General features: G+C 40.9%; 1 protein-coding gene across 1 annotated transcript in view; it reads right to left on the reverse strand.

Annotated features, from left to right (window-relative positions):
* scarf2 (scavenger receptor class F, member 2) overlaps nucleotides 1-25,401 on the reverse strand; it is an 83,182-nt gene that overhangs the window by 32,238 nt on the left and 25,543 nt on the right. Inside the window, exons 2-8 of the mRNA XM_060907455.1 lie at nucleotides 11,358-11,416; nucleotides 9,673-9,774; nucleotides 8,543-9,062; nucleotides 8,166-8,384; nucleotides 7,951-8,079; nucleotides 5,679-5,782; nucleotides 330-444 (exon numbers count right to left, since the gene is read on the reverse strand). Coding sequence (XP_060763438.1) covers nucleotides 330-444; nucleotides 5,679-5,782; nucleotides 7,951-8,079; nucleotides 8,166-8,384; nucleotides 8,543-9,062; nucleotides 9,673-9,774; nucleotides 11,358-11,416 — 1,248 coding nt within the window. The remainder of the gene's footprint in view (nucleotides 1-329; nucleotides 445-5,678; nucleotides 5,783-7,950; nucleotides 8,080-8,165; nucleotides 8,385-8,542; nucleotides 9,063-9,672; nucleotides 9,775-11,357; nucleotides 11,417-25,401) is intronic.

Genomic DNA, 25,401 nt, shown 5'->3' on the forward strand with positions numbered 1-25,401 from the left:
GACGTGAATTATGAAGTGAATTGGTTGGACCAGCTCTTATTTAGGGGTTTCATATGAAAGGGTGTGAATACTTATGCACACTCCAGATTTCTGGTTTTTCATCTTAATTATTGTTTGTGTCACAATAAAACAACAATTTGCACCTTTAAGGTGGTCGGCATGTTGTGTAAATCAAATGGTGCTAACCCTCCAACAATCCATTTTAATTCCAGTTTGTAATGTGATAAAACAGGACAAACACCAAGGGGGATGAATACTTTTGCAAGACACTGTAGATTAATTGAAACAAGTTCGATCTATGTTTGATTAGACGATGGTCATTAACATACCTATGGCTGTCTTTATTGCTACAGAGGCAGCAGCAGCAGAGCAGCGAGAGCAGGATGAGCAGCAGTAAGGACACCAGTGTGCCTGCAGCGATCACACCCATCCGCTGGTTAGGATCTAAGGAAAGAGGGGAAGGAATAAAACTTCAGGGATTTGGATGATTAACAACAGGAATCGGACAGGAATTGGTTTAACTACTGGCTACAAGGAAAATATTTGGGAACGCATAAAATACTTTAGTGCAACAGTTCCATAGCGTGTGCATTCGAGAGTGATTTACATACACATCTGTGATTAAGTGATTTTTCTAACAGGCTAAGTATGTGTAATTGGTTAAGATTGTGATTGTCTCCAGGAAAGCTTTTCCATCTGTTTGAACATGGTGGCTATAACATATACAGCAGGATACATCCTCAGCCTAGCACTGTTTTTCTGTCTAGCTTGAATTTTACAAAGAAAAATCCCTCTACCATCCTATATGTACCACTCTATATCTACCTGGCTGTGTCTTCTACTTTGTTTTCCTACTTTTCATCTTTGCTCACTCTCTCACTCTCTGTTTCTCTTTGTCCTGGAGTATTTCTCTCCTCTATGAGAAGCTGCACTCGCTCTCGCAAAAGCAGGAATGGAGCCAAAAAACACAGCCATAAAAATCAGACACCACTCTGGAAACTCCATCAGGGCAGCCATGCTAAAGACTGCAGCTGTCTACTATACTGACCTACATAGGACACACACACACGGACACTCCTAACAACGCATGTTACTAGCAACAGCTGCGTTTCATTGAGCCATAAAACTTTGTTTCAGCATTAGGAAAAATCTCATGTTTGACTATTTCAAAGTATTCTAAATATTTGTGATGCAGGGAGACTTTCGCTTCAAAGTAAAGATAAAATCACATGATTGCTCTGGTGGGCCATATTAACAAACCAAAAACACAACAGCAAATTCAGATAAACAGCAACAAATCTGCATAAAGAACAAAACCAAAAACAACAAAAAATTTGCATAAACAAAAACTAAACCAAAACACACAACAAGAAGTTTGGATAAATAATAAAACCAACAATAGAACAACAAATTTGGATAAACAACAACAACAACAACAAAACCAAGGCAAGGCAAGGCAAGTTTATTTATATAGCACATTTCATACACAATGGCAGTTCAATGTGCTTTACAGAAGTAAAAACAAAAACAGTAAACAATAGAGAAAAAAAATTACATAAAATAATTTTATTTTTATTCTAAAACAATTAATTAAAAGAATTAAAAGAAAATAATAAGAATTAAACAATAGAAATAAAATAATAAAATGAAGTAGTAGTTCAAATAGGAGGAGAAAAAAGAAACCAGCAGAATAGAATAAAGAATAAAATAGAATAAAGTTAAAGTAAATTTAAAACATGCAGAGAAAGTAAAGATTATAAAAAATGTAAAGAAGACAATATTAATTATTTAACAGAAAGCATCTGAAAACAGCTTGGTCTTTAGTCTAGATTTGAAGCTGCCAACAGCAGGAGCATTTTTGATGTCCTCTGGCAGTTGGTTCCATAGCTGTACTGCATAGTAGCTAAAAGCTGCTTCACCACATTTTGTTTTAACAACAGGTTTTAATAGTAAATGTTTCTGTTGCGATCTGGTAGATCTGATTGGGTTAGGCCGCTGCAACATATCAGAGAGGTAATTGGGCCCTGTACCATTTAGAGGTTTGTACACCAGCAGCAATGCTTTAAAGTCAATTCTGTAGCTTACTGGAAGCCAGTGAAGGGACCTTAGAATTGGGGTAATGTGCTCTGTTCTTTTTGTTCGTGTGAGAACCCTCGCCGCTGCATTTTGAACCAGCTGAAGTCGTTTGATGGTCTTTTTTGGCAGGCCTGTGAAAAGGCCATTGCAGTAATCAACCCTACTAGAAACCAAAAACACCAAAAACACAATACATTTGGATCAACAACAACAAAACTAAAAACACATCAAATTGAGATAAACTACTACAAAACCAAAAACAACAGCAAATTTGGAAACATGACAACAAAATAAACACAACATCAACTTCAGAAACAAAACAAAAACGCACCAGCAAATACAGATGAACAACAACTAAACCAAAAAAAACCACAACAACAAATTTGGATCAAGAACAATAAAACCAACAACAGAACAACAAATTCAGATAAACAACAACAAATTTGGATGAACAACAAAACCAAAAAACACAACAAATTTAGATAAACTACTACAAAACCAAAAACAAATTAACAAAACAATAAACAGCAAATTTGGAATCATGAAAACAAAATAAGCACAACATCAACTTCAGAAACAAAACAAAAACACAACAACAACAAAACCAAAACAGCAAATTCAGATAAACAACAACAAAACCAACAGAACAACAAATTTGGATAAACAACAACAAAACCAAAAGCACCTCAACAAATTCAGATAAACAACAACAAAACCAAAAACACCTCAACAAATTCAGATAAACAACAACAAAACCAACAGAACAACAAATTTGGATAAACAACAACAAAACCAAAAGCACCTCAACAAATTCAGATAAACAACAACAAAACCAAAAGCACCTCAACAAATTCAGATAAACAACAACAACAAAACCAAAAACACCTCAACAAATTCAGATAAACAACAACAAAACCAAAAGCACCTCAACAAATTCAGATAAACAACAACAACAAAACCAAAAACACCTCAACAAATTCAGATAAACAACAACAAAACCAAAAGCACCTCAACAAATTCAGATAAACAACAACAACAACAAAACCAACAGAACAACAAATTCAGATAAACAACAACAAAACCAAAAGCACCTCAACAAATTCGGATAAGCAACAACAAAACCAAAAACACCTCAACAAATTCAGATAAACAACAACAACAACAAAACCAACAGAACAACAAATTTGGATAAACAACAACAAAACCAAAAGCACCTCAACAAATTCAGATAAACAACAACAACAAAACCAACAGAACAACAAATTTGGATAAACAACAACAAAACCAAAAGCACCTCAACAAATTCAGAAACATGGCAAGAAAATGAAAAACACAAACAATGAATTTAGAAACAACCCCAAATCCAAAAATACAACAGTAATGTTCTGAACAACAACAAAACTAACATCAGCAAATTTTGGAAAGAGCAGCAACAAAACCAAAAACACACCCTCATTAACTCGAGATGAAACAGGGCGGTTCTTCATTAAACATCAGATGCTTGTTGCTGATTAGCGACAGTGAGTATCAGTCTGAGAAATCGAGAAAACACACAACTGGAACCTAAAGGAATCTTCTGGTGCTTCTAATTGTGCTTATGTTTTACCAAGAGGCTTCATATGACGTAAATTTAGACACGATGTCAACTTCGCACATTAATGTGAGCACGCAAAAGCTGAAAAGCTGCCTAAAAAAAGCTGAGTTATTTTGGTGAAAGAATCACTCCGCACTGCAATCGCATACGTAACTGCAGTAAATCCTTTTTGCCTGGTGAGTGACAACACAGACTGAGAATGTGCAATTGTTTTTTTCGGTGTTATAGACAGTCGCCACACCCAATCAGAAAGGAGCATGTGCTTCGATGTGTTTCTTAATTTAGTGTTGTGTTTATTGTTGTGTTTTTGGCTCGTTAATGTGTCTTGCATTTCTGGGCCATCGCACACGAGACACAGAAACTCAAAACATCCCTCAATAGGTCCGATTTTTTCTCCTCTGTCCCAATAAACCAAACCCACAGCTTTTTGGTGATGACTCATATGATGTCCTGTACGCAACCAGAAATGCTGACGCACGAGTAATGAAATAGACGTTCCTATTACTGGCTCAGTATTTTCTACACTGCAAGGAGACATCAGCTTTAACCATGGGTCAGTATTTTCTACACCATGAGGAACATTTACACATGACATGACACCTTCATAAGGCCTTTCTGTTAAACCTACAGAATTATCCATCCATCCATTATCTGTAGCCGCTTTATCCTGTTCTACAGGGTCGCAGGCAAGCTGGAGCCTATCCCAGCTGACTACGGGCGAAAGGCGGGTACACCCTGGACAAGTCGCCAGGTCATCACAGGGCTGACACATAGACACAGACAACCATTCACACTCACATTCACACCTACGCTCAATTTAGAGCCACCAGTTAACCTAACCTGCATGTCTTTGGACTGTGGGGGAAAGCGGAGCACCCGGAGGAAACCCACGCGGACACGGGGAGAACATGCAAACTCTGCACAGAAAGGCCCTCACCGGCCACGGGGCTCGAACCCGGACCTTCTTGCTGTGAGGTGACAGTGCGAACCACTACACCACCATGCCGCCGCCTACAGAATTATTTATAATGAATTCATAATGATGTTGTCAGAAGGCCATCAACTATTCTTTCTTTCTTATTTATATTGTTCTCCATTTATCTTTCTTTCTTTCTTTCTTTCTTTCTTTCTTTCTTTCTTTCTATCTCGCTCTTTTCCCACTTTCTTTTTCTTTCATTCCTGTTTTATCTTCTTCATTTCTTTCTTTCTTGATTTATCTTTCTTTTCTTTCTTTCTAAATTTATATTTTTCTCCATTTCTCTTTCTTTCTTTCTTTCTTTCTTTCTTTCTTTCTTTCTTTGTCTTTATTTATTTATTTATTTATTTATTTTTCTCCATTTCTCTTTTCTTTCTTTCTTTCTTTCTTTCTTTCTTTCTTTCTTTCTTTCTTTCTCTTTTTCCCCACTTCTTTCTTTCTTTCTTTCTTTCTTTCTTTCTCTTTTTCCCCACTTCTTTCTTTCTTTCTTTCTCTTTTTCCCCACTTCTTTCTTTTTTCCCCACTTCTTTCTTTCTTTCTTTCTTTCTTTCTTTGTCTTTCTTTATTTATTTATTTATTTTTCTCCATTTCTCTTTCTTTCTTTCTTTCTTTCTTTCTTTCTTTCTTTCTTTCTTTCTTCCTAGATTTATATTCTGTCTTTTTTCTTTCCATGTTTCTTTCTTGATTGAGCATATGTAACTCGCTCACTGACCCATTCCACCCTGACCAGTTCAGACTGTGCCCTACAACATTTTTTTAAATTATTGTTCGTTGATTCAGTTTTAAACTGAACTTTTTTTAAATGCTTCCAGCTGACCCACTCTGCCCTCTGCATTAGAAAACATGCCATGTCCGTCATTTCCCTTGATGCAATGGAAAAAAACAAGTGATGTGAGACCCCACAAGTACGTCTCAATCCTCCAAGAATACTCCTGTGTCTCCAAAACAAACGTCATACCAAACTGTCCCAGGCTTTCATTTTATTTTCTCACACATTATAAGGAAGATCGAGAAACGGGAAGTTGTTCTTACATAGATTGCAGGCTCCAGACACGGGGTTACAGTTTTTATCATGGCAAGGACACGTTTGTGCGCAGTTAACCCCAAACTGGCCCGACTCACAGGTCAGATTGCAACTGGAAAAAAGAAAAGAGAAAGAAATAGTCAGTGAAGGTCTGAATGAATAATGAGGGTAAAAATGAGAAGCTTTAAACATCATGTTGAGTTATGGCCAAGGAAATGCGTACATCAGCAAGATTCTCATAACAAGAACGTGACTGAGTCATTTGGCACATGTGGAAAATATCATATCATCCATAACTCTTCGATCTTTGCTTTTATGAAGGTGTGTGACTGTTAATAATGGAAAAATATCTCCAATGTGCCAGTATAATAACATCTGAACCTGTTATAACCCCAGAACTGAGTATATCCAACAGAAAATGATTTTACACATCAATGACTGATTATCTATGAATTACAAAAACAACAGAAACAGCAGGGGAATGAGAGAAAACCCTCATTTTTTTTCTTTGCATGACCCAAGTGTGTTTTTATGACTTTCCCGATGGAATTTAGGAGCTGCTACAATCAACCTCCTTCGCTCTGTTGGAAAAAATGCTGCTTGGCAAACTTCTCATTTCCTAGCATTTAGTAAAGGTCTAACTTCAATAAACACACTGTGTGATTTGTGCCAATCAGCCATTTCTGTTACCCAGATAAGCTGGAGAAAATCAGAAGACTTTTTTTAAAATTCTTTATTCACCCAATCTTTCTATGCAATTAGTCGCTAAAAGTCACAGTCAGGATATTTTCAGAACTCTGACATATTTTTTGTCATCTTTCCCACAGAGGCACCTTACTGGATTTGTTCATTTCAATTCTCCGTGTTTTTGTGCCAGTTTCTTCTCTAAACATATCGACTAAATGGGATAGAAACGGTCTGTTCACATGCATTTTTGCAACAAACATCCTGGCTGAAGTCATAATCTGTTAATGTGCTGAGTCGCATCGAAACCACAAGCTTTCATGGAATGCAGCATTCCATGCCTCTGGAGCCGTGGAAAAAACATGGACATATTATGAAACAGCAATAAATATTTAGGGATTTTTTATAATGGGGGAAAAAAGCCTTCAGTGATCTTACAAACAAGGGCTTGTATATTCACATGGGCTTGTGCTCAGCATGTTAACAAAAAGATTTGATGAATGGCCCAGTGTTCTGGTATTCATTTCTTCTAAGGATAAATTTTCTGATCACTCCAAATTCATGAATTCATTCATGTTCTGTACCACTTATCCATCACGGGTCGTGGATGAGTTGGAGCCAATCCCAGCTGACAATGGACGCGAGGCAAGGTACACCCTGGACAGGTTGCCAAGCTATCGTAGGGCTAACACAGAGACGAACAACCATTCACACCTATGGGCAATTTACCTCATCTGCCATTGTCTTTGGACTGGAGAAGGAAAGTAGAGCTCCCAGACAAAACCCACCCAGGCATGAGGAGAACATGCAAACTCCAAAGAGAAAGGCCCCTGATGGGCCACCAGGTTTGAACTTGCTTGCTGTGAGGCAACAGAACTAACCACTGCACCATCATGACACCCCTAACTCCAAATTGAGTTCTCAATATGGCACTAATGTGAGGTAATGTACCAGCACACCAATACTCATATCAATATCAGCTTTGTGGGTGGTGTAGTGGTTAGCACTGTCGCCTCACAGTTCTGGATTTGAGCCCAGTGGCTGACGGGGGCCTTTCCGTGTGGAGTTTGCATGTTCTCCCCATGTCTGCATGGGTTTCCTCCAGGTGTTCTGGTTTCCCCCACAGTCCAAAGACATGTGGTTAGGTTAACTGGCTACTCTAAATTGTCCATAGGTGAAAATGGTTGAGAGAAGAAAACCTCTATGATAATCCACTAGAAGGCAACGGGAAACCACGACTGTAATTCTTCCCTAGAAGCTGGCTGAAGCCATCAGAGCCGTACCTGCCATCAGGCAGAACACTAAAGAAGAAGAAGATCAGCTTTGCCTCATTTCCACTGTCACTGGGGTTTTACACTGGATAAAAGGCTTCATCCGAGCTGAATAAATCATTAGCATTAGTGATTAGCTAATATTGAAATTATTGGAGAAAACATGGAGACCAATCTAGAGCATGTTAATTAGTATTGGTTGACAGAATTACGAGAAAAGATTTGATTTCCCATATTTTTGATAATAATACTTGCATGAAAATCTTTACAACCATCTCCCAAAGGGCGACTTAGGGAGAACTACTTAAAAAGGTGTGACACTTACAAAGTCCCATAAAAGCCAGGATCACAAAGGCACTCTCCTGTGGCAAAGTGACATTCTCCATTAAAGCAGTGGCTACAGTCATTCTCACAGTTCTCTCCATAGGTGCCATTGGGACAGCGAACCTCACAGCTGTAGAGAGAGAGAGGCTATAATTTATTTCTCATCGTTCATCAAAGAAAGAAACATACCCAAAGCTAACAAATATTTGTTTGTACCGATCTCCGATCCAGCCGGGATTACAGTGGGAGCACTTTCCATCAATGCGGTTGCAATAATGGCCGTCTTTACATGGTGGACACTCATCTTTGCAGTTCTCTCCGAAAAAGCCTGGCGCACACATCTGATCACATTTGGTGCCATTCCAACCTCTCTCGCAGGTAACACAGCGTCCTTCTGTGACCTTACATGGTTGTTGACCCTTACAGTGACCACATCTGCAAGAAGAGAAGATTTAATACATCACATGCAAACCCAAATCCAACTGGTCCAACGCTCGTTCTACTGGTTGATCTCTGGCATTCAGAGATCATATGTATGGGTGTAGTGCAAGCAAAAACAATATTTGGAATCCAAATGGAGCTGTTCTCCTTACTTGTTCCTGCAGTTCTGCCCATAGAACCCAGCAGGACATGGTTCCCTGCAGAATTTGCCCCTGTAACCTGGTTTGCAGGTGCAGGAGCCATCTGCCTGGTTGCATTTCCCATGTACGCACTGACAGTAGCGTTCACAGTTTGGGCCCCACAGACGGTCACGGCATTGGCATCGGCCGGTGAACTGCTCACATGGTGAGTTGTTGCAGGCACACTGGGCACCGCAGTTGCGCCCGTACCACCCCGGAGAGCAGAGACAGCGGCCTGTGCTCTGATCACATACAGAGTTTAGGCTGCAGTAGCAGTTGTTGCTGCAGTGTGGACCCCAAAAGCCAGCATGGCACGTGCACTTGCCAGTCTCCTGGTCACATTTGCCTTTCTGGCATGGGCATGGCTTCTCACAGTTCTCGCCCCAACGATTTGGGTGGCATGTGCACTTGCCTGTTACATCATCACACTTTCCGTTAGGGTGACACGTACATTTGCCTTTGCAGTCGGGACCCCAAAATTGAGCAGGACACTCTATAGGGAAAGACAGATGTTTTAATTTAGTCATGATGTATACTTTGAACTGCTCACAAGTCAACCAAAACTTGAATTATTTTGTGTGAGGATACAAATTGGAAGCTGCACCAGCACTGGATCCATCCATGCACTTTTCTTGGCAAACTGGTGTTGCACAGACTACATATGCCTATTGATTATGTCACTTTGTTGTCACATGGTTGACATTCAGATTTTACAATGCCATGGTTAGCTTCCTGTTTTTATACAGTTTTTTTTTCACTTTGCCCAGTTCACATAGTTCATTTAATACATTTAGAGTGACTTTAAGGATTTTACCATTGAACCCAAGCTCAAACATTTTACCAAAATGACACTTCAAGAAGACTTGAGTTGCTGTGAGTTCCAATCCAGATAACACGCAAAACAGATTTCTTCTTGTATACATTATTTTGTGAGAATATGGAGAAAAAACTTGGAGAAAACATAGAAAATAAACATAAAACAGACTTTTGTTCTTTTAGGATTGCTTTGAATGCTATCATGAACATCTGTGCCATCCATCATTTCTTAAGAATGCTGAAAATGTTCTGTAGGATGGAAGTCATAACACAAAACGGTCTCTTACTGGTGTCACAGCTCGCTCCAAAATATCCATGACGGCAGCGGCACTCGTTTGGTCGGACACACACCTCGTTCTCCTTGCAAGTGAAATTGCCCTCACAAAGAGCTGGAGACAAAACATGACCGAAGTGAGAATATATTTGATACACATATAATGTAGTAATGAACAGGCTTTTTTTTTTTAATAAGCACATTCTTTTTTTTTTTGACTGCACAAAATTCCAGAATTTTTGAGAATTGGTCTGCCAAGCTAATTGGTGGGAATTGGCTATTAGAAATTGTGCAATTTTAGGCCATGGGGAAGCCATGACTTAAAGGTTAGAGAAGCAGTTTTGGGACCAAAAGGTTGCCAGTTTGATTCCATGGACCAGCAGGAATGGCTGAAGTGCCTTTGAGCAAGGCACCTAACCCCCAACTGCTCTTCAGGCTGCTCTGGGTATGTTGTACGTCATGCCGGATAAGTGTGTCTGCTAAATGCTTGTAATGTAAGTTCAAGATCCAACTAGCTAAACTGTTTATTGGCCAATGGTCTCATATTGATTCTTTGGTTTTGGGTAATTGCTCAAGATAAGAAATAATGGATACTTTGCAGGAAATTATAGTATTTAATCAACTAATACAACTTGTTATTAGCTGATTATGTGTAAAGTTTCACATGAAACCAAACAAAACCAGATAAACATCAAATAAAAATATCAAAAACTAAATGGCCTGGTTAGATGGCGCTAAATTTATGCTGTCGAAAGTGTTCTGACCTCACTAACATTTAAGTTTAACTTTGCAACAAAAAATAAAAAAACAGCACAATAAATATATTTTATAGCGCAATTGCAGAATGAACAAACATAAGTACTTTGAAATTCATTATACATTTAAACTTCATAAAATGAGTCAGTATTGCTAATAAAATTTCAAAACCCTTCACCAATGAATGTTTAATTGCTGTTAATATGAGCTGAAGAACCAAACATCCAGTCAAAAGAAGAACCAGTTTTGGGGGCATCGTGGCTCAGGTGGATAAGGCGCCATACCATAAATCCGGGGACCTGGGTTCGATTCCGGCCTGAGGTCATTTCCCGATCCCTCCCCCCCCCCTCCTGTTCATTTCCTGTCTCTACACTGTCCTATCCAATAAAGGTGCAAAAAGCCCCCAAAAAATATCTTTAAAAAAGAAGAACCAGTTTTAATCCAAACACTTTTTTTGACTCTGGCACAGTTGAGTACAGTAAAATCGATGCATTTACTCATCAGTGTGATGTAGCAAATGGGTGAAAACTGAACGAGATGGAAACAGAAGTTCCACATGTTCCAACTTAGACCATTTTAAGTGTGCAGTGAAGAAACTCAGCATGCCATCTTAAGCCACAATCAGGGATTTCCAATGACTCCTTTATCCACTTCATATTCATAGAAACTGTTTTGCTTCACTCACGTTCCAAATATAACTCCAGTGTGAGCCAAAATGACAGAACATATCCATTTTTTTGGAACTCTACTACACTATGCTAGGACATTTGAGGCCCACATATGTACCACAAGTGATATACCACCAGGCTATACCGTATATCACTAAGGGTTAACTTGCATGTAAGTAAAACAACATACTGCCAATCTATTCTGATGCTAGGTCTTAATTCTGCTTTTCTGATATCCCTGATTGTAGGTTTCAAAAAGATGGAAAGTTCTTACGTGTCAAACACTCGTCTCCTTGTTGTGCCCATCCACTGCAACATGCAAACCCCGGAGACCTAGAGAAAGAGAAATATTTGAAGTTTGTCCATTACAATTATAGTTGGGCAAAGATACAGCAGGTCATGTCATGTAATGCCATGTGCAGATCTAATTAAATAAGTTACAAAAACAGCAGGGGTTGACAGAGTAGCTAGAGATCAGTCACCCAAGACGTCCACAACTACTGCTGTTAATTATACAGCAGCTGTCAATGTCATCAGCATCTTAGCAGGTAGTTACCAGCTAACACACATTTTGGCTGTGCCACTTGAGGTATGATCCTACATGCTTAGAAAACTTAGAACCCTTAAGCCATCGTCAGTTGTCCCTGCAACTGTTTTGTTCCCAAAAAGTTTCAAAACAGCTTGATGCATGAAAAATAATGACCAATAATTAAGGACGGGATGCTCAATACCGATGTTTCAATGCTGTGTTGAGCTTCCAAAGCGCAGATGTTTCAAAACACTGCTCAGAAGTGTGGTTCAAAATGTCATGTCCATGGGACCATAGTGAAGTGAAGCTTTGGTGTGCTTTAACCACTTGACAGTGCAAATTCAGTGAGTGATAATTAGGCTAGATATCTGTGACGAATCTCAGTCATCCAGGTACATAGTAATCTGTGGTTGGTTGAAGAGAGCAACTGGACTTGCTTGAAGATTCTTGAAAATGTTTCGCCTCTCATCCTAAAGGCATCCTCAGTTCTGTCTGACTAAAGGGAGTATCCAGTATTTATCCTCTCATGGATCATCATAGAATCCGAATCAGAATGCTGATGGCTGCATTGTACAGGTAGGTGGCTGATAAAAGATGTCATAGACACCCACCTCTATTCAATGATGGTCGTTCCAGGTTGACAAAAATGAACGATCCTCTCTGGCTAAGATGTCTGCCAGTTTTTTGGAAGTCCTCTCATACTCCCGCACCAGTCGAAGGGATCTCATCCCAAAGTGCATAGAAACATATCTGTGACGAATCTCAGTCATCCAGGTATATAGTAATCTGTGATTGGTAGAAGAGAGCAACTGGACTTGCTTGAAGAGTCTTGAAAACGTTTTGCCTCTCATCCTAAAGGCATCCTCAGTTCTGTCTGACTAAAGGCTCAGTTCTGTCTGACTAAATTAGGCTAGATATACCACTACAGGGGTAGTGGTGGCTCAACGGGTTAAGGTCTGGGTCGTTAATCAGAGGGTTGGGAGTCCAAGCCCCAGCATCATCAGTGGAAGACACAATTTCTTAATTTTCAAGTATTGATCAGTTTCCGGGCGGCACGGTGGTGTAGTGGTTAGCGCTGTCGCCTCACAGCAAGAAGGTCCGGGTTCGAGCCCCGTGGCCGGCGAGGGCCTTTCTGTGCGGAGTTTGCATGTTCTCCCCGTGTCCGCGTGGGTTTCCTCTGGGTGCTCCGCTTTCCCCCACAGTCCAAAGACATGCAGGTTAGGTTAACTGGTGACTCTAAATTGACCGTAGGTGTGAATGTGAGTGTGAATGGTTGTCTGTGTCTATGTGTCAGCCCTGTGATGACCTGGTGACTTGTCCAGGGTGTACCCCGCCTTTCGCCCGTAGTCAGCTGGGATAGGCTCCAGCTTGCCTGCAACCCTGTAGAACAGGATAAAGTGGCTAGAGATAATGAGATGAGATGAGATGATCAGTTTCCATAAGAATAATTAACTAGATTCACTGAAGTTTCATTCTGCCGTAGGTGAAACATGTTCGAGAAAGAAAGCACATAAAAGTTAACCTGGCTAACGCGACTTCAAAGCTCTCCGAGCATTTGGTCTGGCCAAGCTATTAAGCCAAACTGTTTCCCAGAGCCCGTGGTTGACCCGCCTCCCTGAAATGCCTCAGTTTGCTACTGGTCGAAGCCAGAAAAGGCTGTAACGAAGCTTAAACCAATCAAGGCGAAAACGTCCTTCCTTTCAATAAATACCTCCAGGGCTGCTCTTTGCTCCGTTTTCAATGAGAACTTCCCGTTGAATGCTTTCAATACAGCATCTACCGCTGTGTTAAAGGCTTGCCGCTGCTCCATGTTCGTGATGTGAATGAAGCGCTTCCGGCATAGATTCTGTAAACAATCTATGGCTTCCGGTCGCAGTTCTACTACGTCAGTGCCTTGAACACGCCTCTACCCAGGGCCGTTGGAGATGCTCAAAGTTGATTGGTTCCCGATTTTTCGGGAGCTTGGAAATGCTGTAGATAGCCTGCCTGGCCAGACTAAGCTCGGAACAGGCCCTCGTGTTGCGTCACGCTTAGGATGGGCGGGCCCAGGCTACATAAAAGTAGCCTCCACTCTACAAAGGACACTCAAATGCACAAAACCCATATGGTTATTTATTCCAATAAAGAACAGCTTTCTGTCAGTAGATTATTTTCCTAAATGTCAGTCACATGAAACTGAAATACCAAGCAATTGAAATAGCCTCACAGGTGTCAATAAACACAACGCAACAGAAAAAAGAAAGATTTATTGAAACAGAAAGACACTGTTCATTACAGTCCAAATTTGCTGTTTCTGACAATCTGAAAGTTTTTGTTTCTTTGTTTGTTGTACGGTGATTTCTCCGAAATATGTATTGATCATGTTTGCCATAGCCTGGCATAACTCACCAGAATAATAAGGAGTTTAGAATTCATCAGCACTTGTCTGAGTCATTGTTTCATAGATTAGAACTTAGTGTTGTAGTACTTGAGACCAGTCTTGATCTTGAGACTGGTCTCAAAACCACTTTTGGAAGGTCTCAGTCTCGTCTCAGAATCGACTGCATTTTTACTTAGTCTTGTCTCAGTCTTAGACATAGAGGACTCTGGATTTTATTTCAAGACCGGTCAAGACCACAACTGTGGGGATTTCACTAAATTGTCTGTGCATTTTTTTTATTTATTTGTTAACATAGTTACTGTAATTAGATGTAATAGTTCCTGCTTCAAATGCGACCCATAACGTGATTCATTGTTAATTTGAAATCCTTCTTCCTGTTAACGACTGTCACCCCTCCCCCACCCCCTTTCACACACACTGGTCTGGTCCTGGTCTTGATTTGGTCTCACCCTGCCTTGGTCTGGGTCTTGACTTGACCTCAACCCCTCAAAGTCTTGGTCTTATCTTGGTCTCAATACACTTTGGTCTTGGTCATGACTTGGTCTCAGTTTAGGTGGTCTTGACTACAACACTACTAGAACTATCAAGATATGATGATAGCAAAAGTGGCCAGTAGGTGTCACCGTGGATATGGGTGTCGGATTGTTTTGAAACATCGAAACAATTCCAGCACAACTGCTTCAAACGTTTCAGTATTTCACAAAGCCTTGCTTTTCCCACCACTATCAATAATCTGGGTTTGTACCACACACTTACTCAATTAAAGGTCCCATGGCATGGTGGTTTGTTGATGCTTTAAACGGGCTCGTGGAGGTTTCCGGATGTTATATCCGCAGCCTTTCTCAAAATGAACCCTCAGCATGTAGATATAGCCTCCTGGTTAGAAAGCCCCATTTCAGCGCTTTTCCCAGTGCGTCGTTTTGCTAATGAGAAGCAGGAGGCGGGGAAGGGTAGAGGGTGGGGGCGGGTCTTATCATTAATATTCATGACATGTAAACGTGTTACCTCTGATTGGCTAACAGCACTGTGACGCTACCTCCAGTGGGTCAGAACAAGCGGATGTGGGTGTCTTACTATGGCGAGAGAGAAGGAACAAACCGCGAAGGGAAAAATACCGCGCGCTGACGTCATTAAGGTGCGACGCGAGGAAATAAAATAAATTCAACAAATGTTTGGGTTTTTACTGAACAAACAAACAAATAAAATGAACGAGTGACTTAAAAAAAAGAATGTGGGTGTCTTTGTAAAAACTGTTTTGATTGGCTATTATAACAGAGCATGCCGCATGCTTTTTGGTTTTGTAGCGCAGATTACCTGGCTAACTGCAGGAAGCGGTTAGCTGCACAGCTAATGTAGCCATTGCAAGGCTAACGTGGCACCGATTTTAAAACACGGCAAAACATAAGCTCATAAGTTACAGTCAATTTCCAGACTAAACTCAGTTTAACAGAGCATGCTGAATGCTTTTTGGTTTTGTAGCACAGAGTACCTGGCTAACTGCAGGAAGCGGTTAGCTGCACAGCTAATGTAGCCATTGCAAGGCTAACGCACCGATTTTAAAACACGGCAAAACGACTTAACAGTTATACACTTACTTGTTCGCTGTTGGTGGCTGATGTGGCAGGGATGCTTGGTACGGACCCAGGCTTCAGTGACAGTTGATGTGCAAAACCTGCCCTGTACTGTCCCAAGTTGTGGAAACATTCATCAGGAAAATGCTTCCAACAAACATACACCGTCTTAGGTAGACTCGACGGCGTATTATTGGAGTAAATAAAATTAAGCCACTGCGTCTTCAGGGGCTCTCCCGTCGGCAGTAAAAACAGACTCTTTTCTGTGTTGTCACATCCATGTACAGCGCAATTTCCATGTTTCGATCGCTTAGGTGATGCCATGTTGTGTCCTCCCTCTATGGTCTCCTCACTACAACTGGGCGGGCAATCCATACAGTGGGTGGGAATCCAGAGGGGGGGCGTGGGGATCATCTCCCTTGCTGACGTCGGCAAGGGAAGAGCTTCTCAACGCGCCGTTTTGACGCGCCATTCTCAAATATTGGACATAGTTTGGTTTACACATTATGAAATTTCTAGCCACTGGGGTGACTTAAGAAGGTCAGAGGAACTCATTTTAACGTTAAAAAACCTCAGAAAGTGAAAATTTCATGACATGGGACCTTTAATAAATACACTGGTAGAAACAAGGGTTCATGGGTTAATCAAGGGTTCTTAGTTTCCAAAAAAGGGTTCTACTTGGAGCCCTTTCTGTTAGGAAACCCTTTCTTGGAGACAATTTAGGGAGGGGTTCTTCCTGCGTGACAATCAAACCACCTTTAAGACTGACAGGTTCTAGGAATTAAGAAGAATATAATTACCAATAATTTAGAGTTTGTGACACACACCCATCTAGTTAATACATACACAATTCGAAGAAAGGTTCATCAAAGGATCTTTAAGGACTCAGTGGATAAGTAAGTGGTCTTAGCTTCCAAAAACATTTCTATTTCTGGTAGGAAAACACTTTGATGTAGATCCTTTAAGGGTTCTCCTTTAAGGAGGACCAAAGAGCCTTTAAGATTGACCAATTCTATGTATTAAGCCGAAGATCATGAGCAGTAATTTAGAGTTTCTACCAGATATTTATCCAGTTAATACATAAACACTTAAAAATATGCTTTGCATCTTTGAAACAGTTTCTTATAAGAAAGCTGCTGAAGACCATCCACTTAATACAGAGGATCTTTTAAAAAAGAGTTCTTCAAGGGTTTGTTGGAGGCTTAAGGTTTCTTAACTTCCAAAAAGGGTTCTGCTTGACAAACACTTTATTATATACCATTTAAGGGCCCTCTCAGATGAACAACCAAAGAACCTTTAAGCTTGACAGGTTCTAGATATTTAAAAAACAATTACCAAAAATTTGGAGTTTGCGCCACACATCTACATACATTTAATACACAAACTTAAAAAAAAAGTTCTTCAAGGGTTCTTTAATGTTTATTGAATCATTAAGTGGTCATAGCTTCCAAAAAGGGGTCGGCTTGGAACCCTTTCTGATAGGAAAACAGTTTACTGTTGGCCCTGTAAGGGCTCTCTCATGCCCCTTTATGACCAACAGGAAATGGGTTCCATTCTTGTTTGTGCACCAAACTGTGAACTGTTCAGAGCATTTCAACCAAAAATAAATTGGTTCGGAGCCTGAAAAGTTGGTTCCCAGCTGGAACCCAAATATAGCTGTCTTTTCCAGCACAAACCCTGATGACATCAGTGGACCTGTCATTAGTTTGGAGAGGACGCAGAGCACAACAATGGAGAACACAATGGAAAAGGATATGTCTTCAGGAAAAAAATGGACTGAAAACAAATATCTGCAATAACAGAACAAAAGCTTGCAGGTAATCAATGAACTCCGCCATCTTACTGCTACTGTTTACTGTTGTTGTGAATTGTGCAACACCCATTGTTCATGGTGCATTCGTGATTACAACGGTTCCACTCAGAACTGGTGAAAATGTGGGCTGGTTCGCCAGCTGGCACCAAGGTTCAAAGAATACTAAATGGGACAGGTTCAAGAAATGTTGGCACTGTGGTGTAGTTTGGCGGTACGGTGGTGTTATGGTGGCGGCATGGTGGTGTAGTGGTTATCAGTGTTGCCTCACAGCAAAAAGGTTCAGGGTTTGAACCCCATGGCTAACCGGGGCCTTTCTGTGTGGAGTTTGCATGTTCTCCCCATGTCTGCATGGGTTTCCTCCGGGTGCTCTGGTTTCCTCAGTGGTTCAAAGACATGCAAATTAGGCAAGAATTCCCAGCCACTGTGTTTGCACAAGCCCGTGCATACTTAGTGCCGGCACAAATCTGGAAAGATTGGGGAGGGTTGTGTCAAGGTGGGCATCCGTTGCAAAAATCTAGGTCAAAAGGGCTGAAAATCAACTGGGGCTTTGCCCTGTATTCTTCCCCTGTCGCGATGTGACAAATTAAATTTAATTAAGAAATCAGAGGGAGAACCAAAAAGTCTTTAAGCCTAACAGGTGCAATGTATTAAGAATAAATAAGAATAAAATAATGACCAATAATTTTGGGTTTGTTGCACACATACACACACTTAATATAGACAAAAAAAAAGTCTTCAAGGGTTCATTGGCGCATTCAAGGTTCTTAGCTTCCAAAACAGGTTCTACTTGGCAAACACTTTATTATACACCATTTAAGGGTTCTCTGAGAGGGACAACCAAAGAACCGTTACAGGTTCTAAATTTATAAACGCACATATAAATGAGTCTTTTTTTTTTAAAGTTGGAATGGATTACTGGGCAACACAGTGGTGTAGTGGTCGCCTCACAGCAAGAAGGTCCAGGTTCGAGCCCAATGGCCCTCGCCAGCCTTTCTGTGTGGAGTTTGCATGTTCTCCCCGTGTCCGCGTGGGTTTCTTCCGGGTGCTCCAGTTTCCCCCACAGTCCAAAGACATGCAGGTTAGGTTAACTGGTGACTCTAAATTGACCGTAGGTGTGAATGTGAGTGTGAATGGCTGTCTGTGTCTATGTGTCAGCCCTGTGATGACCTGGCGACTTGTCCAGGGTGTACCCCGCCTTTCGCCCGTAGTCAGCTGGGATAGGCTCCAGCTTGCCTGTGACCCTGTAGAACAGGATAAGTGGCTACAGATAATGGATGGATGGATGGATGGATTACCAACAATTCTACCTTGTTTTTTCCTCTTGAGTACCATGTCATTCAAAAAATATGTACAACATGAACAAAAGCACAAAATACAACTGTCATTTCCTCCTTTCTACTTCAGCACTGGTGTTTCTCAGCTTGTTTATTTTGTCATTGAAATGTCATTACCAACCATTGTGATCTGACATGACCCTGCTTTTCTGATCTGGTTGAAAAATTGTCTGTTCTTCATGTGTATTAATTGACAGCCCTTTAATATCACAGCTGTTCTTGGCATTTGAAACTATGTTAACAAAAGTATTTAACATTGACAACGCCATAAAAAATTAATCAGGAAGACATTTGCCTTTCAAAACATTCATAAGTGAAAAAAAAAAAAAAACTCTAAAAGCTAGCATGTGCAGATGTTGCTGTTTCTCTGACCCAAATCTGTCCCTGAGTGATCTTCTATGCCTCAGCGTTTGCGTGGTTCACACAGAATATACGAGACGTCTGGCTACCATCTGTGGCTTCTCTCAAACACGATGGTGGATGCTTCAAATAACACTCACATACAACAGAAACACAGATGGACATCCGCACATGCACATGGCAAATGCTTGTTTCTTAGAGATCCCATATTCTGCTAAGCAGCTGCCTCTGTAAACTATGCAGTGCCGTTTGAAGCGACGGCCGTTTGGGATCAGGCGACGATGACAGAGAGGTTCAGTATAAGGCCACATACTGATGAGATTAGTTTCACTGTTCCCTGTCCCAGACCTCAGTTTCAAGCACACTGAAAAAAAATGTCCTAAGAACGCTTTGTGGAAGATCCAAGACAAAGAAAGAATACTGAGAACAATGTTTGTGAGAAAACTCTGGATCATCTCACAGAATCTCAAGCTCTCTATCCCTCTTGTGAATCTTCAAAATGTCTGCCGCTCTTCATACTATTGTTAATGTTTTAATCAGTTTGGTAATCAACTACAAGACACAGTTACTGTATTTTTTAGGCATTCTGATGTTTAAGACACCACCTGGACACTTAAATAAGAATACTTGGGATGTTAATTTTTATTTATTTATTTTTTTTACATTTGTAAGTTGTGCTGGGTGACATGGTGGTGTAGTGGTTAGCAAGAAGGTTCTGGGTTCAAGCCCAGTGGCCAAACGGGGCCTTTCTGTGTGGAGTTTGCATGTTCTCCCCGTGTCTGCATGGGTTTCCTCTGGGTGCTCTGGTTCCCCCCACAGTCCAAAGACATGAAGATTAGGGAAAAAAATACCCAGCCACTGGGGTTGCACAAGCCAGTACATACTTAGTGCCGGTCCCAAGTCCGGACAGATTGGGGAGGGTTGCGTCAGGAAGGGTATCTGGTGTAAAACCTATGCCAAATCAGATATGTCAATCATAAACTGGATGATCTGCTGTGAAAGAAGAAGCAACCAAAAGAAGAACAAGAGGAATTTGTAAGTTGTGTTGACTCTACAATGAAGCATGGTTTTGTTTTTGTCCTGTTAGTGTTATTTTAAGTCTCAGCTGCTCTACCGTTAAATATCCCAGTTATGATCTCGTTGGCTACAAGGTTTTCTGTCTGATGAGTCAACAAACTTTTGAACAATGGGCCGAAGTACTGTATACTTATGCGGACATACACATGGGTGTCTCTAATGTATACTCGATTTTCTGTTGCACAAGCTGAACGCATGCACACTACCACTACTGGATCGGTGGGTGTATTACCACATGCTCAGTTCCACACATGCACACTCAACGTACAACCCCGATTCCAAAAAAGTTGGGACAAAGTACAAATTGTAAATAAAAACAGAATGCAATAATTTACAAATCTCAAAAATTGATATTGTACTCACAGTAGAACATATACAACATATCAAATGTAGAAAGTGAGACATTTTGAAATTTCATGCCAAATATTGGCTCATTTGAAATTTCATGACAGCAACACATCTCAAAAAAGTTGGGACGGGGCAATAAGAGGCTGGAAAAGTTAAAGGTACAAAAAAGGAACAGCTGGAGGACCAAATTGCAACTCATTAGGTCAATTGGCAATAGGTCATTAACATGACTGGGTATAAAAAGAGCATCTTGGAGTGGCAGCGGCTCACAGAAGTAAAGATGGGAAGAGGATCACCAATCCCCCTAATTCTGCGCCGACAAATAGTGGAGCAATATCAGAAAGGAGTTCGACAGTGTAAAATTGCAAAGAATTTGAACATATCATCATCTACAGTGCATAATATCATCAAAAGATTCAGAGAATCTGGAAGAATCTCTGTGCGTAAGGATCAAGGCCGGAAAACCATATTGGGTGCCCGTGATCTTTGGGCCCTTAGACGGCACTGCATCACATACAGGCATGCTTCTGTATTGGAAATCACAAAATGGGCTCAGGAATATTTCCAGAGAACATTATCTGTGAACACAATTCACCGTGCCATCCGCCGTTGCCAGCTAAAACTCTATAGTTCAAAGAAGAAGCCGTATCTAAACACGATCCAGAAGCGCAGACGTCTTCTCTGGGCCAAGTCTCATTTAAAATGGACTGTGGCAAAGTGGAAAACTGTTCTGTGGTCAGACGAACCAAAATTTGAAGTTCTTTATGGAAATCAGGGACGCTGTGTCATTCGGACTAAAGAGGAGAAGGACCACCCGAGTTGTTATCAGCGCTCAGTTCAGAAGCCTGCATCCCTGATGGTATGGGGTTGCATTAGTGCGTGTGGCATGGGCAGCTTACACATCTGGAAAGACACCATCAATGCTGAAAGGTATATCCAGGTTCTAGAGCAACATATGCTCCCATCCAGAAGACGTCTCTTTCAGGGAAGACCTTGCATTTTCCAACATAACAATGCCAAACCACATACTGCATCAATTACAGCATCATGGCTGCGTAGAAGAAGGGTCCGGGTACTGAACTGGCCAGCCTGCAGTCCAGATCTTTCACCCATAGAAAACATTTGGCGCATCATAAAACGGAAGATACAACAAAAAAGACCTAAGACAGTTGAGCAACTAGAATCCTACATTAGACAAGAATGGGTTAACATTCCTATCCCTAAACTTGAGCAACTTGTCTCCTCAGTCCCCAGACGTTTACAGACTGTTGTAAAGAGAAAAGGGGATGTCTCACAGTGGTAAACATGGCCTTGTCCCAACTTTTTTGAGATGTGTTGTTGTCATGAAATTTAAACTCGCCTAATTTTTCTCTTTAAATGATACATTTTCTCAGTTTAAACATTTGATATGTCATCTATGTTCTATTCTGAATAAAATATGGAATTTTGAAGCTTCCACATCATTGCATTCCATTTTTATTTACAATTTGTACTTTGTCCCAACTTTTCTGGAATCGGGGTTGTACACAAGGACAAAATTTGCATCATGTACACTGTGTTTGCACCAAGTGTGGACCGCCTCCGTGGAATTATACTCAACCTTCAAGAAAAATATATGTATGGTACAACTGAGAATCTTAACGTCCTAAAAGTTTTAAAAGCAGCAAAAGTTCTAGTCAGAACTATCCGAACAAAATCAGATACAGAGATTTGTGAGTTGGGGCTTGAGTTAACGTGACAGGCTTTGTATCCAGGCAACCATATGCATAACTAATCATGTGGTCACATGAGTTCAACTAAATCTGTGCAGGGTTTTGTGATTTCAGATTGAAGATAGTGATTGTACCCCAAAAAGATCATGATATAGTGGTGCTTGAAAGTTTGTGAACCCTTTAGAATTTTCTATATTTCTGCATAAATATGACCAAAAACATCATCAGATTTTCACACAAGTCCGAAAAGTAGATAAAGAGAACCCAGTTAAACAAATGAGACAAAAATATTATACTTGGTCATTTATTTATTGAGGAAAATGATCCAATATTACATATCTGTGAGTGGCAAAAGTATGTGAACCTCTAGGATTAGCAGTTAATTTGAAGGTGAAATTAGAGTCAGGTGTTTTCAATCAATGGGATGACAATCAGGTGTGAGTGGGCACCCGGTTTTATTTAAAGAACAGGGATCTATCAAAGACTGATCTTCACAACACATGTTTGTGGAAGTGTATCATGGTACGAACAAAGGAAATTTCTGAGGACCTCAGAAAAAGCATTGTTGATGCTCATCAGGCTGGAAAAGGCTACAAAACCATCTCTAAAGAGTTTGGACTCCACCAATCCACAGTCAGACCGATTGTGTACAAATGGAGGAAATTCAAGACCATTATTACCCTCCACAGGAGTGGTCGACCAACAAAGATCACTCCAAGAGCAAGGCGTGTAATAGTCGGCGAGGTCACAAAGGACCCCAGGGTAACTTCTAAGCAACTGAAGGCCTCTCTCACACTGGCTAATGTTAATGTTCATGAGTCCACCATCAGGAGAACACTGAACAACAATGGTGTGCATGGCAGGGTTGCAAGAAGAAAGCCACCGCTCTCCAAAAAGAACATTGCTGCTTGTCTACAGTCTGCTAAAGATCACGTGCACAAGCCAGAAGGCTATTGGAAAAATATTTTGTGGATGGATGAGACCAAAATAGAACTTTTTGGTTTAAATGAGAAGAGTTATGTTTGGAGAAAGGAAAACACTGCATTCCAGCATAAGAACCTTATCCCATCTGTGAAACATGGTGGTGGTAGTATCATGGTTTGGGCCTGTTTTGCTGCATCTGGGCCAGGATGGCTTGCCATCATTGATGGAACAATTAATTCTGAATTATACCAGCGAATTCTAAAGGAAAATGTCAGGACATCTGTCCATGAACTGAATCTCAAGAGAAGGTGGGTCATGCAGCAAGACAACGACCTTAAGCACACAAGTCGTTCTACCAAAGAATGGTTAAAGAAGAATAAAGTTAATGTTTTGGAATGGCCAAGTCAGAGTCCTGACCTTAATCCAATCGAAATGTTGTGGAAGGACCTGAAGCAAGCAGTTCATGTGAGGAAACCCACCAACATCCCAGAGTTGAAGCTGTTCTGTATGGAGGAACGGGCTAAAATTCCTCCAAGCCGGTGTGCAGGACTGATCAACAGTTACCGCAAATGTTTAGTTGCAGTTATTGCTGCACAAGGGAGTCACACCAGATACTGAAAGCAAAGGTTCACATACTTTTACCACTCTCAGATATGTAATATTGGATCATTTTCCTCAATAAATAAATGACCAAGTATAATATTTTTGTTTCATTTGTTTAACTGGGTTCTCTTTCTCTACTTTTAGGACTTGTGTGAAAATCCGATGATGTTTTAGGTCATATTTATGCAGAAATATAGAAAATTCTAAAGGGTTCACAAACTTTCAAGCACCACTGTATAATCTTTCAGCCAGGTCACCCATCCTTATTAGGATGTGGAATTGTGAACACGTGTGCGGTGTGATACACACAGTGACATGTCCTTGTGTGGTTAAACTAAATATAATTGGAAGACCAGGACATTGCAATACCACTCGTCTAATCAAATTAATGGACCAGAACTAACTGTTGTATAATTAACAATAATTTGAAGTTTGTACTACACACTTAGGTGGCACGATGGTGTAGTGGTTAGCACTGCCGCCTCACAGCAAGAAGGTTCTTGGTTCGAGCCCAGTGGCCAAGGGGGGCCTTTCTGTGTGGAGTTTGCATGTTCTCCCTGTGTCTGCATGGGTTTCTTCCGGGTGCTCCGGTTTCCCCCACAGTCCAAAGACATCCAGGTTAGGCTAATTGGTGGCTCTAAATTGACCGTAGGTGTGAATGTGAGTGTGAATGGTTGTTTGTCTCTATGTGTTAGCCCTGCGACAATTTGGCGACTTGTCCAGGTTGTACCCTGCCTCTCGCCCATAGTCAGCTGGGAAAGGCTCCAGCTTGCTCACAACCCTGCATAGGATAAGCGGTTATGGATAATGGATGGATGGACTACACACTTACACTTTTAATACAAACACTCTCAGGAAAAATTGGGTTCTTCATGGGTTCTTTAAGGGTTCATTGCATAACTGATGGTTGTTAGCTTTCAATAAAAGGTTATATTTGGAGCCCTATCTGTTGTAGACCATTTACAGTAAGGGTCCTCCCAGAGGAACAACCAATGAACCTTGAAGCTGTTCTTAGAAAATTTTAAACTCTTAAGTTTAAGAAAGAAATTCACGCCTACGTAGATCAAAAGGTGCAGGCTATCTGCTGGTACCTCGTATAGTGAAGGCTACATCAGGGGGCAGAGCCTTTTCTTACAAAGCCCCACTGTTATGGAACAGCCTTCCAAGTAATGTTCGGGAATCAGACACAGTCTCAGCATTTAAGTCTAGGCTGAAAACATATCTGTTTAGTCAAGCCTTTTGTTAATGGTGTTTATGAGGTAAAGGAGTAGATCTGGAGGGTCCTCAGACATAGAGTGTTTTGGTAAACTGGGATGTATGGATGCTGTCAGTCCCCACTCGCTTGCTCACTCGAGTTTGTTGACGGTGTAGTGGCTGGCTGCTTTATGTCCCGGGGCTCCCTCATGCCTGTGTTACCTTCTGGCTCTCTCCTTTTAGTTATGCTGTCATAGTTAGTTGCCGGAGTCCCTGCTTGTACTCGGTGCAATATGTATACTGTTCCTACTTATTCAGGTGACATTGGGCATACCTAACCACCTGTGTTTTCTTTCTCTCCCCCCCACCCCAAATCTGTCCCTCTGAGTTACATGGAGTCAACAGGAAATCTTTTGGTGGAGACGGTGGGGACCTCGACTGGCTATCGTAGCCTGCAGGGAATCGGCCGTCAG

This window comes from Neoarius graeffei, chromosome 24 (assembly GCF_027579695.1).
Source record: "Neoarius graeffei isolate fNeoGra1 chromosome 24, fNeoGra1.pri, whole genome shotgun sequence".
Taxonomy (NCBI): Eukaryota; Metazoa; Chordata; class Actinopteri; order Siluriformes; family Ariidae; genus Neoarius; species Neoarius graeffei.